This window comes from Macaca nemestrina, chromosome 20, assembly GCF_043159975.1.
Source record: "Macaca nemestrina isolate mMacNem1 chromosome 20, mMacNem.hap1, whole genome shotgun sequence".
Classification (NCBI taxonomy): domain Eukaryota; kingdom Metazoa; phylum Chordata; class Mammalia; order Primates; family Cercopithecidae; genus Macaca; species Macaca nemestrina.
In genome coordinates, this window is record NC_092144.1 from 2,429,944 (window position 1) to 2,447,409 (window position 17,466).

General features: G+C 45.0%; 1 protein-coding gene and 1 long non-coding RNA gene across 2 annotated transcripts in view; one reads left to right on the plus strand and one right to left on the minus strand.

The window, feature by feature from the left end:
- The window catches only part of LOC105485691 (zinc finger protein 57), an 18,135-nt gene extending 4,419 nt beyond the window's left edge, over positions 1 to 13,716 (plus strand). The window contains exons 2-4 of the mRNA XM_071087114.1: positions 9,891 to 10,017; positions 10,447 to 10,618; positions 11,614 to 13,716. Coding sequence (XP_070943215.1) covers positions 9,891 to 10,017; positions 10,447 to 10,618; positions 11,614 to 12,979 — 1,665 coding nt within the window. The 3' untranslated portion in view covers positions 12,980 to 13,716. The remainder of the gene's footprint in view (positions 1 to 9,890; positions 10,018 to 10,446; positions 10,619 to 11,613) is intronic.
- Positions 9,940 to 17,466, minus strand: part of LOC139360325 (uncharacterized) — a 14,276-nt gene continuing 6,749 nt past the window's right edge. Inside the window, exons 2-3 of the long non-coding RNA XR_011617647.1 lie at positions 11,695 to 16,795; positions 9,940 to 10,077 (exon numbers count right to left, since the gene is read on the minus strand). This is a non-coding gene — a long non-coding RNA (uncharacterized lncRNA). The remainder of the gene's footprint in view (positions 10,078 to 11,694; positions 16,796 to 17,466) is intronic.

Sequence of the window (17,466 nt, forward strand, 5' to 3'; positions counted from 1 at the left end):
TCCAGGCTGGAGCGCAGTGGCCGGATCTCAGCTCACTGCAAGCTCCGCCTCCCGGGTTCACGCCATTCTCCGGCCTCAGCCTCCCGAGTAGCTGGGACTACAGGCGCCCGCCACCTCGCCCGGCTAGTTTTTTGTATTTCTTAGTAGAGATGGGGTTTCACCGTGTTATCCAGGATGGTCTCGATCTCCTGACCTCGTGATCCGCCCGTCTCGGCCTCCCAAAGTGCTGGGATTACAGGATTGAGCCACCGCGCCCGGCCTAATTTTTATATTTTTAGTAGACACAGAGTTTCATAATGTTGGCCAGGTTGGTCTCAAACTCTTGGCCTCAAGTAATCTACGTGCCTCGGCCTTCCAAAGTATTCGCATTACAGACATGAGCCACCGCCCCTGGCCCTCTCCTACTTAGGACTGTGATTTTAAGTGCCTTGGTGTGTTTTAGAATTGCCCCTCTACCTTGTTCTGCAGGAAACCTGGTGGTTCTTAAGACATTTGCCTTTCATTTCAGTTCTTAGAAGTAGTTTTTCATAAATGCAAAAACAAAGAAAAAAAAAAGAGGCTGGTTTTGGATTTAATGGAATTTTATTCAAACCCTAGATCAGCCTGAGAGATCTGTTGATGTGGTGGCATTGTTTCCTCGCTGAGTCCGTGTGCCATCTCTCATTTCGCTCTCCTTTGATGTCATTCAGTAGTGTTTTATAATTGTTCCATGATGATTATTTTATATCCTTCATTAGATATAAAATCCCTCTGTTGTCCAGGCTGGAGTGCAGTGATGCAGTCATGGCTCACTGCAGCCTCAAAATCCTGTGCTCAAGCAATCTTCGGCCTCAGCCTCCTGAGTAGATGGGACTGCAGATTCATGCCACCACACCCAGCTAATTTGGCCGGGCTCGGTGGCTCACGCCTGTAATCCCAGCACTTTGGGAGGCCGAGGCGGGTGAATCATGAGGTCAGGAGTTCGAGACCAGCCTGGCCAAGATGATGAAACCCTGTCTCTACTAAAAATACAAAAATTAGCCAGGCATGGTGACGCATGCCTGTAGTCCCAGCTACTTGGGGGAGGCTGAGGCAGGAGAATTGCTTGACCTGGGAGGCAGAGGTTGCGGTAAGCCAAGATCATGCCACTGCAGTCCAGCCTGGGCGACAAGAGCAAAACTCAGTCTTTAAAAAAAAAAAAAAAATATATATATATATATATATATATATATAGAGAGAGAGAGAGAGAGAGAGAGAGAGAGAGAGAGAGAGCGCGAGAGAGAGCTGGGGTCTTGCTATGTTGCCCAGGCTGGTCTCAAACTCCTAGGCTCAAGTGATCCTCCCGCCTCAGCCTCCCGAAGTACTGGGATGAAAGGCATGAGCCATTGTGCCCGGCCCTGAGTGTGAAATTTAAAAGGTTAACAATGCCCACGCAGTGTATCTTATTAAGGACAAGCAGGCTCTGAAAGCGCTTTGGAGCATTGAAGACAGAGCAAGAAAGATATGCCAGTGAGGCTCAGATCAAATATTTTAGCAATGTTGATTATTCTGTTGTTGTCATGGAGTTCATTGTGCAGCCTTGCCGGTCTACCCATATGCAACAAGAAGCCCCTTTGCCAAAACTGCCCCTCCCTGGCTGGCCAGTAAACAGTCCAAAGCCACACAGTCATCCGCTGCGTGGCTACCGGGGAGCGTCGTCCTGCCTGTGAAGCTTCCAGACAGTCGCTGTCTGCTGTGTGTGGTTAGAGTGGTTTGAACACCCGTGTTGTGTGTGCACAAGACTGTCCTCGGGGGAAGGGCCAGAGGGCCCAGGTTTGCCTCGGTGCTTTAAGGATCATTTCCATTTCAGGAAGGAGGTTCTGTGGACCCGTGAATCTCACCACCCAAGGCATCAGGGCAGCTCGGGGCAGAGAGGCACAGGGCCTGTGGGAGCCTCCACATGGGAGGACAGTGTCCTGCTCCAGATCCCCATGGCCAATTCACCGCCACCGGGACTGGTCTGAGATTCCCTGAGGCCGGAGCGGAGGCTTCGAAAGCCCCCCCAGAGAAGGCGTCCAGGGGGGGGGCGCTGTCCAGGCGGGGGGCGCAGTGGAATCCCATCGTCACTGCATTTATACAGAATCTAGACCTTGTTGTCGCACAAGTAGGCTGATTTGTGATGGCACAGATGGGTCAGAGTAAAACCTGTAAGTGAGGAACACGTTCTCTCCAAAACCCAGATAGACCTAAAAGTGTTAGGCTTGCTCTGGCCGTGGGTGTTGACAAATGAGGTATGGTTCTTCCCTAGGCTGCTGCTTCAGATAACGACCAGAAATATGAACAAACTGGTGGGGACCTGAGTCTAATGGGAAGCAGCACCTCGCCCCACCTGGAAGGTTCTGCAGCAGGCCCACGAGCCTGTCCCCGTGCCTGGCTCTCCTGAGAGCTCAAATTAAATCTCTAAAATCTAAAACCGTCTCATCCCCAAGGCCAGCTACCCTCTTCCACTTCATAATGTCATAAGAATTACTTTTCCCCTATCCTACACTTCAAAAAGCTGCGGTATTTTCATTAATTCACAGCGATATGCATTCTTTTCCATTGGTTCATTTGACGGTCCTTCTGCTAATACTGTATTGGCAAGATTGACAGTTCTAAAATCCTTGCCCTGTGTTAGGTAAGCCTTCACCCTTTTCTTCAGAAAGTTGTGGCTATTTTTAGACTTTTTTTTCTCAGTTAGGTTTGGAAAGTAGTTTTGTTAAGTCCTAAAAAGTCTCATTAAGAGAGGATCTCACTCTGCTGCCCAGGCTGGAGTAGAGTGGTGTGATCACAGCTCACTGCAACCTCCTGAGCTCAAGTGGTCCTGCTGCGTCAGCCTCCCTAGTAGGTAGGACTGCAGGCACATGCCATCATGCCTGGCTAATTTTAAAAATGATAATAAAAAAATTGTAGACTGTCTCCTTCTCTTGCCCAGGGTGGTCTCAAATTCCTGGCCTCAAGCAGTCTTCCTGCCTTGGCCTCCCAAAATGTGGGGATGATGGGCATGAACCACTGCACAGGGCCCTGATCGAGATTTCTTTCTCCATTGGAATCCTTCACTAGCCTTAAGTACTTATTTAACTTTGGGTTTTCCCATAGTATGTATCAGCTTTTAAAAATTAATTTTCCAGCTGAGCATGGTGGCTCAAGCCTGTAATCCCAGCTACTCGGGAGGCTGAGGCAGGAGAATGGCGTAAACCCGGGAGGCGGAGCTTGCAGTGAGAGGAGATCCGGCCACTGCACTCCAGCCTGGGCGACAGAGCGAGACTCCGTCTCAAAAAAAAAAAAAAATTAATTTTCTTTTTTTTTTTTTTTTTTTTTTTTTTGAGACGGAGTCTCGCTCTGTCGCCCAACCTGAGTGCAGTGGCGCAATCTCGGCTCGCTGCAAGCTCCGCCTCCCGGGTTCATGCCATTCTCCTGCCTCAGCCTCCCGAGTAGCTGGGACTACAGGCGCCCGCCACTGCACCCGGCTAATTTTTTCTATTTTTAGTAGAGACGGGGTTTCACCATGGTCTCGATCTCCTGACCTTGTGATCTGCCCGCCTCAGCCTTCCAAAGTGCTGGGATTACAGGCGTGAGCCACTGCGCCCGGCCTTGGCCTATTTCAAAATCATTATTTTTCTCCTCTAGAAGACTGCCCCCCCACCCTGAGATTCCTCAGACTTGTGCATGCTGTGCCCCCAGGAATTCATCAGTTACAGCTCAGGCTTTCCCATCTAAATAATGGTTCCCAGAGGCTTCTGTTCATGGTAGCGTGTTCTGGTAAGTTGTGATTCTCCGTATCCACCTCTCTCTTCAGTTTGACGGGGCAGAGCTTGCCCTGTGACATCAGTTCTCTGAAGGATGGAAGAAGAGCTGTTGAGGTTTCAGTTTGTTCAGCTTTTTAATTGTTACAGTGGAGTAATAACTTCCAAGCTCCTTACATGCTAGACCAAAAACTAAGTCATTTAACTTTTTTTTTTTTTGAGACCGAGTCTTGCTCTGTCGCTCAGGCTGGAGTGCAGTGGCGCAATCTTGGCTCACTGCAAGCTCTGCCTCCTGGGTTCACGCCATTCTCCTGCCTCAGCCTCCCGAGTAGAGGTGCCCACCACCACGCCTGGCTAATTTTTTCTTGTATTTTTAGTAGAGACGGGGTTTCACCGTGTTAGTCAGGATGGTCTCGATCTCCTGACCTCGTGATCCGCTCGCCCTGGCCTCCCAAAGTGCTGGGATTACAGGCATGAGCTGCTGCGTCCAGCCATTTAACTTTTAAAAGGAACTGCCAAACTGTTTTCTTAATTGGTGGTACTATTTTACATTCCCACCAGCAATGTGTGAAGATTCCTGTTACTCCATATCCTTGCCAAAACTTATTTTCCTTTTTATTTTTTTTATTTTACTCATCCTAGTGGGAGAGAAGTGGTATCTCCTTTTGTTTTGATTTGCATTTCATTGATGACTAGTTACTGACAATGTTTATTTTTCTTGGAGAAATGTCTGTTCACATCCTTTCCCCACTTTTTGTTGTTGTTGAGACTGAGTCTTGCTCTGTCACCCAGGCTGGAGTGTAGTGGTGTGATCTCAGCTCACTGCAACCTCCACCTCCTGGGTTCAAGCGATTCTCCCTCCTCAGCCTCCTGAGTAGCTGGGATTACAAGCACCTGCCCCCACACCCAGCTAATTTTTGTATTTTTAGTACAGATGGGGTTTCACCATATTGGTCAGGCTGGTCTCAAACTGCTGACCTTATGACCCACCCACCTCAGCCTCCTAAAGTGCTAGCATTACAGGTGTGAGCCAGCATGCCCAGCCTCTTTCTTCATATATTCTAGATCCAAGTCCTTTATGAGATATATGTTAAACCAACTTTGCACTTCTTAGATAAATTCCAGCTAGTTGGCTGGGCGCAGTGGCTCATGCCTGTAATTCCATTACTTTGGGAGGCCAAGGCAGGTGGATCACCTGAGGTCAGTAGTTCAAGACCAGTCTCGCCAAATGACAAAACCCCATCTCGACTAAAAGTATAAAAATTAGCTGGGCGTGGTGGCAAGCACCTGTAATCCCAGCTACTCGGGAGGCTGAGGCAGGGAGAATCGCTTGAACCCAGGAGGCAGAGGTTGCAGTGAGCCAAGATTGCACCACTGCACTCGAGCCTGGGCAACAGAGTGAGACTCCATCTCAAAAAAAAAAAGAAAATCCAGCTAGTCATGATGTAGAATTCTTTTCTATATTACTGAATTTGCTTTGCTAGTATTTTATTGAGGATTTTGGAATCCATAACCAAATAAATATTGGTCTGTAGTTTTACTGTGATGTTTTTATCTGGTTTTGGTACCAGGATAATACTCATAAAATGAGTTGGGAATTGTTCCTTTCTTTTGCAACTTTTGTAAAATGTCTTATAAACATTTGGCATTAAATTTCCCTTAAATTTTTGGTAGAATTCAGGGGAGAGGCCCTGAATCGGGCTCAGGCTTTTCATCTTCAGTAGATTTTGATAAATAATTTAGTCTCTTCGTTTCTAATAGGTGTATTTGGATTGTCTGTGTCTTTAGTTTCGGTAGTTAAGGTGGTTCTAAGAATGTGTTTATCTATGTTAACTAATGTATTGATGTGTAACTGTTCATAGTATTTTTATCATCCTTTGTATTCGTTTAAGGTTGGTGATAATGTTCTGGTTCTAAGAAATTTGAGTCTCTTTTCTTGTCAATCTAGCTAAATCAGTTTTGTTTGATCTTTTCAAACAACTAGCTTTGGTTTCACTGATTTTTTTCTATTGTTTTACTGTTCTCTATTTCATTGATTTGGCTGTAATATTTATTATTTCCTTCCTCCTAGTTGCTAAGATTTAGTTTTATTTTCCTATTGTCTTGAGGTGGACAAGGTTAGGTTGTTGATTTGCAATCTTCAGGATAGGTATTTATAGCTATTAATATCCTTTATATAAGTTTTGGTATGTCTTTATTTTCCATCCATCTCAAAGTATTTCCCTTTTGATTTCTCTTTGATCCATTAGGTATGGAAGAGTGTGTAAATATCCACATATTAGTGAATTTGCCCAATTTTCTGTGTAAGTTTCCAATTTCATTTCTCATTCCATGGTGGTCAGAGAACATACTTATTTCTGGGGTTGTTTTGTTATTTATTTGAAAACTAACTCTTGCTCTGTCAGTGCTGTGATCAGAGCTCACTGCGACTTCTGTCTCCTGGGTTCAAGCAATTCTCGTGCCTCAGCCTCCCAAGTAGCTGGGACTACATGTGTGTGCCACCATACCCAGCTAATTTTTGCATTTTTAGTAGAGACAGGGTCTCACTATGTTGCCCAGGCTGGTCTCGAACACCTGAGTTCCAGCAATCCATCTGCCTTGGTCTCCCAAAATGCTGGGATTACAGGTGTGAGTCACCGAGCCCAGCCAATACCTTGTATTTCTATTGTTTAAAATTTGTTGGCCGGGTGCGGTGGCTCACGCCTGTAATCCCAGGACTTTGGGAGGCTGAGGTGGGTGGATCACAAGGTCAGGAGATTGAGACCATCCTGGCTAACATGGTGAAACCCCGTTTCTACTGAAAATACAAAAAATTAGCCAGGCGTGGTGGCGGGTGCCTGTAGTCCCAGCTACTTGGGAGGCTGAGGCAGGAGAATGATGTGAAACCGGGAGGCGGAGCTTGCAGTGAGCTGAGATCGCACCACTGCACTCCAGCCTGGGCAACAGAGCAAGACTCCATCCCCCAAAAAAAAAAAATTGTTGAGGTTTCTTCTATGGCCTAGCAAAGCGTCTCTTTTACAGCACATTCTTCCTGCACTTGAAAAGAATGCATGTTTTGCTATTGTTGGGTTGAGTATTCTGCAGGTATCTGTTATGTCTAAATGACTTATAGTGTTCTATTATTTTATTTATTTTATTTCCCTGTATTCCACCTAGATGTTCTATTATTAAAAAGTGGGGTTAATAGATGATGCTGTGTTCAACTTAAAAAAAAAAAAAGAAGAGTGGGGTATTTCTGTTCCAACTGTTAGATTTAACTATCTTTTTTTTTTTTTTTTTTTTTTTTTGAGACACAGTCTCACTCTCTCGCCAGGCTGGAGTGCAGTGGTGCGATCTTGGCTCACTGAAACCTACGCATCCCAGGTTCAAGTGATTCTTCTGCCTCAGCCTCCTGAGTAGCTGAGACTACAGGTGTGCACCACCACGCCCAGCTAATTTTTGTATTTTTAGTAGAGACGGGGTTTTACCACATTGGCCAGGATGGTCTGGATGTCTTGACATCGTGATCTGCCGGCCTTGTCCTCCCAGAGTGCTGGGATTACAGACGTGAGTCACCGTGCTCAGCCTATTTTTGCCATTTTTTTGCATCATGTATTTTGGTGCTCTGTTTTTAGGTGCACATATAATTATAACTTTACAGGGTGGATTGAACCTTTTGTCATTATACAATTTCCTTCTTTACTAACACTTTTTATTTTAATGTTATGTCTGATATTAATATAGTTATTTGCACATTATCTTTTGCTATCCTTTTTTTTTTTTTTTGAGACGGAGTCTTTGCTCTGACACCCAGGCTGGAGTGCACTGGCGCAATCTTGGCTGACTGCAACCTCCACCTCCTGGGTTCAAGAGATTCTCCTGCCTCAGCCTCCAGAGTAGCTGCGATTACATGCATAAGCCACCACACCTAGCTAGTTTTTGTATTTTTAGTAGAGACAGAGTTTCACTATGTTGGCTAGACTGGTTTCAAACTCTTGACCTCCGGTGATCTGCCCACCTTGGCCTTCCAAACTGCTGGGATTATAGGTGTGAGCCACCGCACCCAGCCCCATCCTTTACTTGCAATCTGTTTGTATCTTTGGATCAAAAGTGTGTATCTTTTTTTTTTTGAGATGGAGTCTTGCTCTGTTGCCCAGGCTGGAGTGCAGTGGCGCAATCTCGGCTCACTGCAAGCTCCGCCTTCTGGGTTCACGCCATTCTCCTGCCTCAGCCTCCCGAGTAGCTGGGACTACAGGCGCCTGCCACCATGCCCGGCTAATTTTTAGTAGAGACGGGGTTTCACCGTGTTAGCCAGGATGGTCTCAATCTCCTGACCTCGTGATCTGCCCGCCTCGGCCTCCCAAAGTGCTGGGATTACAGGCGTGAGCCACCGCGGCCGGCTAGTGTGTATCTTATACAGTGTATATAGTTGGACTATGTTTGTTATCCATTCTGACAACCTCTGCCATTTAATTGGGTTCTGTAATTCATTCCCATTTAGTGTTATTACTGAGTTAGACATACTTATGTTTGCCATCTTACTTTTTGTTTTTTGTGGGTTTTATGCCTTTCTTGTTGCTATACTCCTTTACTACTTTTTTTTTTTTTTTTTTTTTTGAGACGGAGTCTAGCTCTGTCGCCCAGGCTGGAGTGCAGTGGCCGGATCTCAGCTCACTGCAAGCCCCGCCTCCCGGGTTCACGCCATTCTCCTGCCTCAGCCTACCGAGTAGCTGGGAGTACAGGCGCCGCCACCTCGCCCGGCTAATTTTTTTTTGTATTTTAGTAGAGACGGGGTTTCACCGTGTTAGCCAGGATGGTCTCGATCTCCTGAACTCGTGATCCGCCCGTCTCGGCCTCCCAAAGTGCTGGGATTACAGGCTTGAGCCACCGCGCCCGGCCACTACTTCGTTTTTTTTGTTTGTTTTGTTTTGTTTTTTGGAGATGGAGTTTCACTCTGTCGCCCAGGCTGGAGAGCAATGGTGCGATCTCAGCTCACTGCAACCTCCACCTCCTGGGTTCAAGTGATTCTCCTGCTTCAGCCTCCTGAGTAGCTGAGATTACAGGTGCTCGCCACCACACCTGGCTAATTTTGTATTTTTAGCAGAGACGGGGTTTCTCCATGCTGGTCAGGCTGGTCTCCAACTCCCTACCTCAGGTGATCCACTCACCTCCCAAAGTGCTGGGATTACAGGAGTAAGTCACCATGCCCGACCACTACTTTCATTTTCATTAAGTGTTTTCTAATGAAATATTTCAATTGTTTAACTTTTTACTATTTGTTAGTTTCTTTAGGGGTTACTGTATTATAAATATGAGGCTTATCAGATGAGCTGCAGGTTTATATTAATCGCTTGATTCCAGCGAGATACAGACATGCTGCACCTGTGTAGCTCTGTTCCTTCCTGCCCCCCAACTGTTATGGCATTATTAATACATACTACATCCATGAATATTATACGCCAAAACAGTGCATTTTAATTAGCACTTTACCATCCATAGTCATGTCCCTTGCCGCCTTTGCTCCCTCTCACTCACCTCCTTTGTGCTGTTATTGGCCAATAGGTAAGTATTCTTATGTGTTATACAGTAACAGTACTTTACAAACATTTATACAGTTGCCTTTAAAATAATTTAAGAAAATAAGTGGGAAAAAACTGATACAGGGTGGCCCAGGGCTCCACTGCAGACAAAAACAGGAATTCTTACCTCACATTGTTAGAAGCTCTCTGGCTGGCCTCAGGCCCGTCTATACAAAGATCCTCTTACCAGGCAGTGGATTCCAAGGACTTACAGTTTTCTCCAGTAGGCGATCAAAGGCTGGTCCGAAAGACCTATGAAATGTGCATCGTTTGGACAACTGAGGCCTGCTGCGTTATGCAGCGTTTCAAATGGAAAAGTTACTTCATTTGCATAGCATCATCTCTCTAGACCCTGCTGGTAGAGGAAGATAAGAACAGTCACGGTAAAAAGGTAGAGATAAGTTCAGACTCATAGTGGTGCTATTAAGTTTATTAGGAAGTGATTGTGAGTAAGTGAAAGATCTAACATTCACGTCATAGAGGAGGTGTTGGGACACCACAGAATCTCGTTTGAATTTGTGAATTGAGTCCAGTTCCCAGTACTTTCGGTGTCACCAATTCTCCTGCACACCTACGTGGTTTTTCTTAGGACTCAGTGGTCTTTGAGGATGTGGCTGTGGACTTCACCCTGGAGGAGTGGGCTTTGCTGGATTCTGCTCAGAGGAACCTCTACAGAGATGTGATGCTGGAGACCTTCCGGAACCTGGCCTCAGTAGGTAAGGATGACATCATTCCTTCACTTGGTTTTTAATGAACTCATTTCTTTCTCATCAGTTCTGTTTCAAGATTTGAAATGTGGGAAAGGACTAAGGTACACATATTCACAGCCACCATGAACCTAGAATCTAATCATTATTCTCTAACAGTGAAAACGTGTGTGAAACAGATGTTATTTCTGTCTTGGTTTAAAGGACTTGAAGTTCCTTTCGTGAAATTAGTATGGGTATAGATTTCATTGGTCATTTAGGATCACAGAGTGGTTCCTTGTTTGATACCTGTGACTTACTGTGTTTGTGAAATACCTAATATTTTGACCCCTGATGTCTGTTACTGATGAAGTCCTCAAAATGCTAAACTCCTCATTGTCTTCCTTTGCTTAATACGTGTCTCATTCTTTATGAGATTTGTTCACTTTTTTGTTTCAGATAATAAGACTCATTTTAAAGCCAGTGGGTCAGTTTCTCAGCAGGACACGTACAGGGAAGAAAAATCTAAGGAACAGACAATACCAAACTTCACAAGAAATAATTCCTGTGCCTACACTTTAGAAAAAACTTGTGAAGGCTATGGCACTGAAGATCACCACAAGAATCTGAGGTGAGATGCACTCACAAGAGAAATAAGTCATCTAGGAGAAAATCTTTGTATGCAATTAAATATATATATAAGTATTGCTCCAAATATAAGCATTGCTCCAAATTTTAACCAAAAAAAAATTTGTATTTGATTTAGACATTGAAAATTTGAAACATAATTGCTAGAAATAATGACAGGGGGCCGGGCATGGTGGCTCACACCTGTAATCCGAGCACTTTGGGAGGCCGAGGCAGGCAGATCGTGAGGTCAGGAGATCAAGACCATCCTGGCTAACATGGTGAAACCCCGTCTCTACTAAAAATACCAAAAAAATTAGCTGGGCGTGGTGGCAGGTGCCTGTAGTCCCAGCTGCTCGGGAGGCTGAGGCAGGAGAATGGCCTGAACCCGGGAGGCGGAGCTTGCAGTGAGCTGAGATTGCACCACTGCACTCCAGCCTAGGCAACAGAGCGAGACTCCGTCTCAAAAAAAAAAAAAAAAAAACAACAAAAGACATTACAGGAAAACCCCATATATAATAAATACTGCATTAATAAGTATGTCTCTTCAAACAATTCAGAATAGAAAAATTTCATGTACACTGAAATGTAGTTAGAAATGTATTTCTTTTTTTTTTTTTTTTTTTTTTGAGACGGAGTCTCGCTCTGTTGCCCAGGCTGGAGTGCAGTGGCCGGATCTCAGCTCACTGCAAGCTCCGCCTCCTGGGTTCACGCCATTCTCCTGCCTCAGCCTCCCGAGTAGCTGGGACTACAGGCACCCGCCACCTCGCCCGGCTAGTTTTTTGTATTTTTTAGTAGAGACGGGGTTTCACCGTGTTAGCCAGGATAGTCTCGATCTCCCGACCTCGTGATCCACCCGTCTCGGCCTCCCAAAGTGCTGGGATTACAGGCTTGAGCCACCGCGCCCGGCCTAGAAATGTATTTCTAATACTTGTTAATACATATCAACAAATCATTGCCAAACATACCATAAATAAAAATGTTTCTCATTTTTAACAGAAATCGTATGGTGGACAGATGCTGTAACAATAATGAAGGTAGTCAATATGGAGAAGCCATCCATCAAATGCCAAATCTTACCCTGTTCAAGGAAATTTCTGCTGGAGAAAAACCGTATGAATGCACCAAGTGTGGGACAGTCTTCACGCATGTTTCTTCTCTTAAAAGGCACATCACGTCTGTGTGTGGACGAAAAGCGCCTCTGTGTGAGGAATATAAGCAGGTCTGCATTTGTCCCTCACACCTACACAGTCATGGAAGAACCAACACTGAGGAGAAGCCCTATAAGTGTCAAGCATGTGGGCAAACTTTCCAACATCCCCGTTCCCTCTCTCAGCACGTGAAGACTCACACAGCAGAGAAAACCTATAAGTGCGAGCAGTGTCGGATGGCATTTAATGGGTTTGCAAGTTTCACTAGACATGTGAGAACTCACACAAAAGACAGGCCATATAAATGTCAGGAGTGTGGGAGAGCCTTCATTTATCCCTCGACATTTCAAAGACACATGACAACACACACTGGAGAGAAGCCCTATAAATGTCAACACTGTGGGAAAGGCTTCAGTTACCCCCAGGCTTTTCAAAGACATGAGAAGACGCACACGGGACAGAAGCTCTATGAATGCAAGCAGTGTGGGAAAACATTCAGTTGGTCTGAAACCTTGCGAGTACACACGAGGATCCACACTGGGGAGAAACTCTATAAATGTGAACACTGTGGGAAGGCTTTTACCTCTTCCAGATCATTCCAAGGTCATTTGAGGACACACACGGGAGAGAAACCTTATGAGTGTAAACAGTGTGGAAAAGCCTTCACTTGGTCCTCAACGTTTAGAGAACATGCGAGAATTCACACACAAGAGCAGCTCTATAAATGTGAACACTGTGGGAAGGCTTTTACCTCTTCCAGATCATTCCAAGGTCATTTGAGGACGCACACTGGAGAGAAGCCTTATGAGTGTAAACAATGTGGGAAAACCTTCACTTGGTCCTCAACGTTTAGAGAACATGTGAGAATTCACACACAAGAGCAGCTCTATAAATGTGAACACTGTGGGAAGGCCTTTACTTCTTCCAGAGCATTCCAGGGTCATTTGAGGATGCACACTGGAGAGAAGCCTTATGAGTGTAAACAATGTGGGAAAACCTTCACTTGGTCCTCAACCTTACATAATCACGTGAGGATGCACACTGGAGAGAAACCTCACAAATGTAAACAATGTGGGATGTCCTTCAAGTGGCCCTCCTCCTTCCGAAACCATCTGAGGATGCACGCAGGACAGAAATCCCACGAATGTCAATCACACTCAAAAGCCTTCAGTTGTCAAGTCATTCTTTCTAAAACCAGTGGGAGTACACACTGAAGAGAAATTCTATAAGTAACATGGGGTAACCTCACATTAATTCATGTCTAATTTGCCACAAACTTCACACCAGGAGAGAAATATTACAAGTATGATATTGTACTTGTCAATACCTCATTTGTCAAACAGAGCCATTAGAGAAAATAATTCTCTAAGTTCTCTTTCAGATATAATACCTATGTTTTCATAGTTAAGTGTTTTATCTCTTAGAGTCCAGCTCTGTCACCCAGGCTGGAGTACAGGGGCATGATCTCAGCTCACTGTAACCTCTGCCTCCTAGGTTCATGCCATTCTCCTGCCTCAGCCTCCCGAGTAGCTGGGACTACAGGCACCGCCACCACACCTGGCTAATTTTTTGTATTTTTAGTAGAGACGGGGTTTCACCGTGTTAGCCAGGATGGTCTCGATCTCCTGACCTCGTGATCTGCCCATCTCGGCCTCCCAAAGTGCTGGGATTACAGGCGTGAGCCACCGTGCCCAGCCTCTTAAATATTTTCATTTCGAACTGTATTAGACCCAAAGGTGATTTGGAGTGTACTTTGAACATGACAATTTTTATAGCTTCTATATTTTTCTGTTTGGCATCATTACAATGAAACTTTGGTATTTTTTATTCTTACTGGCCTACTGCTACAGATAGTGGATATCACTTACCTATTTTAAATATTGTACCTTACCAAAATTGTTTTGCAAAACCTTGTAAATATGCAAAGTTCTCTATATAGTCTCTAATCATCTTTTGTAATTTGTTTTTCCTCATTTCTCACTGGGAGTTAGACAGTAGCCTTTGAATTAGGAAGGGGGACCTATACGACAAGAATCAATCTACAGATGGTTTTGTTATGGATATATGTGTAAGGCTGGGAAAGACATTTCCCTGAATGTCTTTCCTTTATGGCACCAAGTTAAAATCTGCTCATTTTCTACTTTGCATGAGGTTTGGCAGTTAGGACTTGAGAAGTCATTACCCGCTTTGTAGAGCCAGCATACTCAGTGACATCAAGGTGGCACTCAGGTGCACCATACACATGGCCTTCTGGATCATTGTATTGATTCCTGCCCCTATTAATGAAGAGTATCTCTACAACAGACACCAGCTGCCTAACTTTCAGCCAGACGTCTCCATGAGCTCCCCCAACATGAATACATTTAGTTCAGATTCCTACAACACCTGCCATGTCCACCAGGCCACTGATCCTGACTGTCGTAGTGATCATCTCTGAAGCTCTGACTCCCTCCTTTAGGTCTTACCTTATTTTATTTTTATTTTATTTATTTATTTTTTTGAGACAGAGTCCCACTCTGTTGCCCAGGCTGGAGTGCAGTGGCACGATCTCGGCTCACAACCTCTGCCTCCTGGGTTCCAGCGATTCTCCTGCCTAGCCTCCTGAGTAGCTGGGATTACAGGCAAGCACCACCATGCTTGGCTAACTTGTATTTTTAGTAGAGACGGGGTTTCACTATGTTGGCCAGGCTGGTCTCGAACTCCTGACCTTGGGATCCGCCCGCCTCGGCCTCCCAAAGTGCTGGGATTACAGGCGTGAGCCACCGCACCCAGCCCAGGTCTTACCTTATTTTTATACTAAACATTTTGTTCTTTTGTTCTCTTAGTACTGCTTATGGTTCTGTGTGCAGACACAACCATGACAGCCAAAAATCACACACACAAACGTCTGATCATGTACAGCATCGCTGAATGACTACTTAGTCCATCCATGTAAGAATAATCACTTCTCTCATATCAGGCAGACTGAGTTTCCTATTACTCAGAGCTAAGTGCAACCCTTCAGTATGTGTTCAATACTATGTTTAATTACATGCTATTAAGAACAAGACACTTTTTGTCAAATTCCTCTGTAGTTGTTTCTTAGATTCTATGAACCATGTTCAGATAAACTGTATACTAACAAACATTTTTACTCTGAAGATATAAATATTCCATTGCAATTATGGAATATGAAATCAACTTTGTAATTTTGTCAATTTAGGCACTATTTATTAGTATTACCGGATGTGTACAGTTCATGCACTCTTCTTAAAGATCAATTTTTTATATACTTAAAACTTTTGACATTAACATAACTTCTTTTTTTTTTTGAGATGGAGTCTCGCTCTGTCGCCCAGGCTGGAGTGCAGTGGCGCAATCTCGGCTCACTGCAAGCTCCGCCTCCCGGGTTCACGCCATTCTCCTGCCTCAGCCTCCCGAGTAGCTGGGACTACAGGCGCCTGCCACCACACCCTTCTAATTTTTTGTATTTTTAGTAGAGACGGGGTTTCACCGTGTTAGCCAGGATGGTCTTGATCTCCTGACCTCGTGATCCGCCTGCCTTGGCCTCCCAAAGTGCTGGGATTACAGGCATGAGTCACCACGACCGGCACTCCTACCTAACAATCTTAACCGAAGAACTACTCAGGGGTATTTAAATGGTGGGGAGCAATAGATACACAGTTGTGCATTTTTGGAGTTGACAGTAATTGTTGGGGGAAACCCCACCCCTGATATTTAACGTGGGTTCTTTTCTATTTCCCTAAGTGTCTCGGCTGGTTCGAGAAATAAAGGGAAAGAGTATGAGGGAGAAATTTTAAAGCTGAGTGTCCAGGGGAGACATCACATGTCAGCAGGTTCCGTGATGTTTCCCGAGCCGTAAAACCAGCAAGCTTTTATTAGTGATTTTCAAAAGGGGAGGGAGTGTACGAGTAGGGTGTGGATCACAGAGATCACATATTTCACAACGTAATAAAATATCACAAAGCAAGTGGAGGCAGGGCGAGATCACAGGACCACAGGCTGGGGCGAAATTAAAATTGCTAATGAAGTTTTGGGCATGCACTGTCATTGATAACATCTTATCAGGAGACAGGGTTTGAGAGCAGACAACCTGTCTGACTAAAATTTATTAGGTGGGAATTTCCTCATCCTAATAAGCCTGGGAGTGCTACAGGAGACCGGGGCTTATTTCATCCCTTCGGCTTCGACCATAAAAGACAGACGCCTCCAAGGGGGCCGTTCATAGACCTACCATCAGGGGGCAGTCTCTTTCTCAGGGACGTTCCTTGCTGAGAAAAACAATTCAGCAATATTTCTCCTATGTGCTTTTGAAAGCAGAGAAATATGGCTCTGTTCCATCTGGCTCACCGGCAGTCAAGAGTTTAAAGTCTTATCTCCCTTGTTCCCTGAACATTGCTGTTATCCTGTTCTTTATTCAAGGTGCCCAGATTTCATATTGTTCAAACACACATGCTCTACAAACAATTTGTGTAGTTAACGTAATCATCATGGGGTCCTGAGGCGACATACATCCTCCTCAGCTTACGAAGATGATGGGATTAAGAGATTAAAGACAGACATAGGAAATCACAAGGGTATTGACTGGGGAAGTGATAAGTGTCCATGAAATCTTCACACTTTATGTTCGGAGACTGCAGTAAAGACAGGCATAAGAAATTATAAAAGTATTAATTGGGGGAACAATAAATGTCCATGAAATCGTCACAATTTATGTTCTTCTGCCATGGCTTCAGCTGGTCCCTCCGTTCGGGGTCCCTGACTTCCCTCAACAGGTAATGACTCCCTGTAACAATCAACACAGGGGTATGCTTCAACTTCATTTTTACAAGGGTTGAAACTGTTAGGCCATGTGATATGTGGTCATGAATTTGAACGTGTGCATTCTGATCAGAGGGTTCCCATTTGATGTGGACCACAGAGCATCTTACCTACCTACACAAGTTGTAAGCTGCGTGTTAGCCTAGCTCCTGCTGTAGCAGATCCCTCTCCAGGCTCTCCTGCATTCCAACCTGGATGTTCCCTGGCAGCTATGATGTTAAAGTGACAAATACTGAATTTAATACTAGGGGCACATTTGCAATTATTTTAAAAGGGGGGAGGGGGTTTTCATAAAAGCCTTTGTGTGGCCAGGCCCAGTGGCTGACGCCTGTAAATCCCAGCACTTTGGGAGGCCAAGGCAGGCAGATCACCTGAGGTCAGGAGTTCAAGATCAGCCTGGCCAACATGGTGAAACCCCGTCTTTACTTAAAAAATACAAAAATTAGTCGGGCGCGGTGGCTCACGCCTGTAATCCCAGCACTTTGGGAAGCCGAGGTGGGCATATCACCAGGTCAGGAGATGGAGAGCATCCTGGCTCACGTGGTGAAATCCCGTCTCTACTAAAAATACAAAAAATTAGCTGGGCGTGGCCAGGCGCCTGTTGTCCCAGCTACTCGGGAGGCTGAGGCAGGAGAATGGCGTGAACCCAGGAGGCGGAGCTTGCAGTGAGCTGAGATCATGCCACTGCACTCCAGCCTGGGCAACAAAGCGAGACTCCATCTCAAAAAAAAACGAAAACATAAAAGCTTTTGTAATACGTGGCTCTTGCATCTGAATATTAAAAATTGACAAAAAACATTAGAGTTTGGCAAGGGCATAACCCAGGCACTGTGACCTCTCCACCCATTCCTGACACTGGGCTCTTGACCCCTCCACCTGG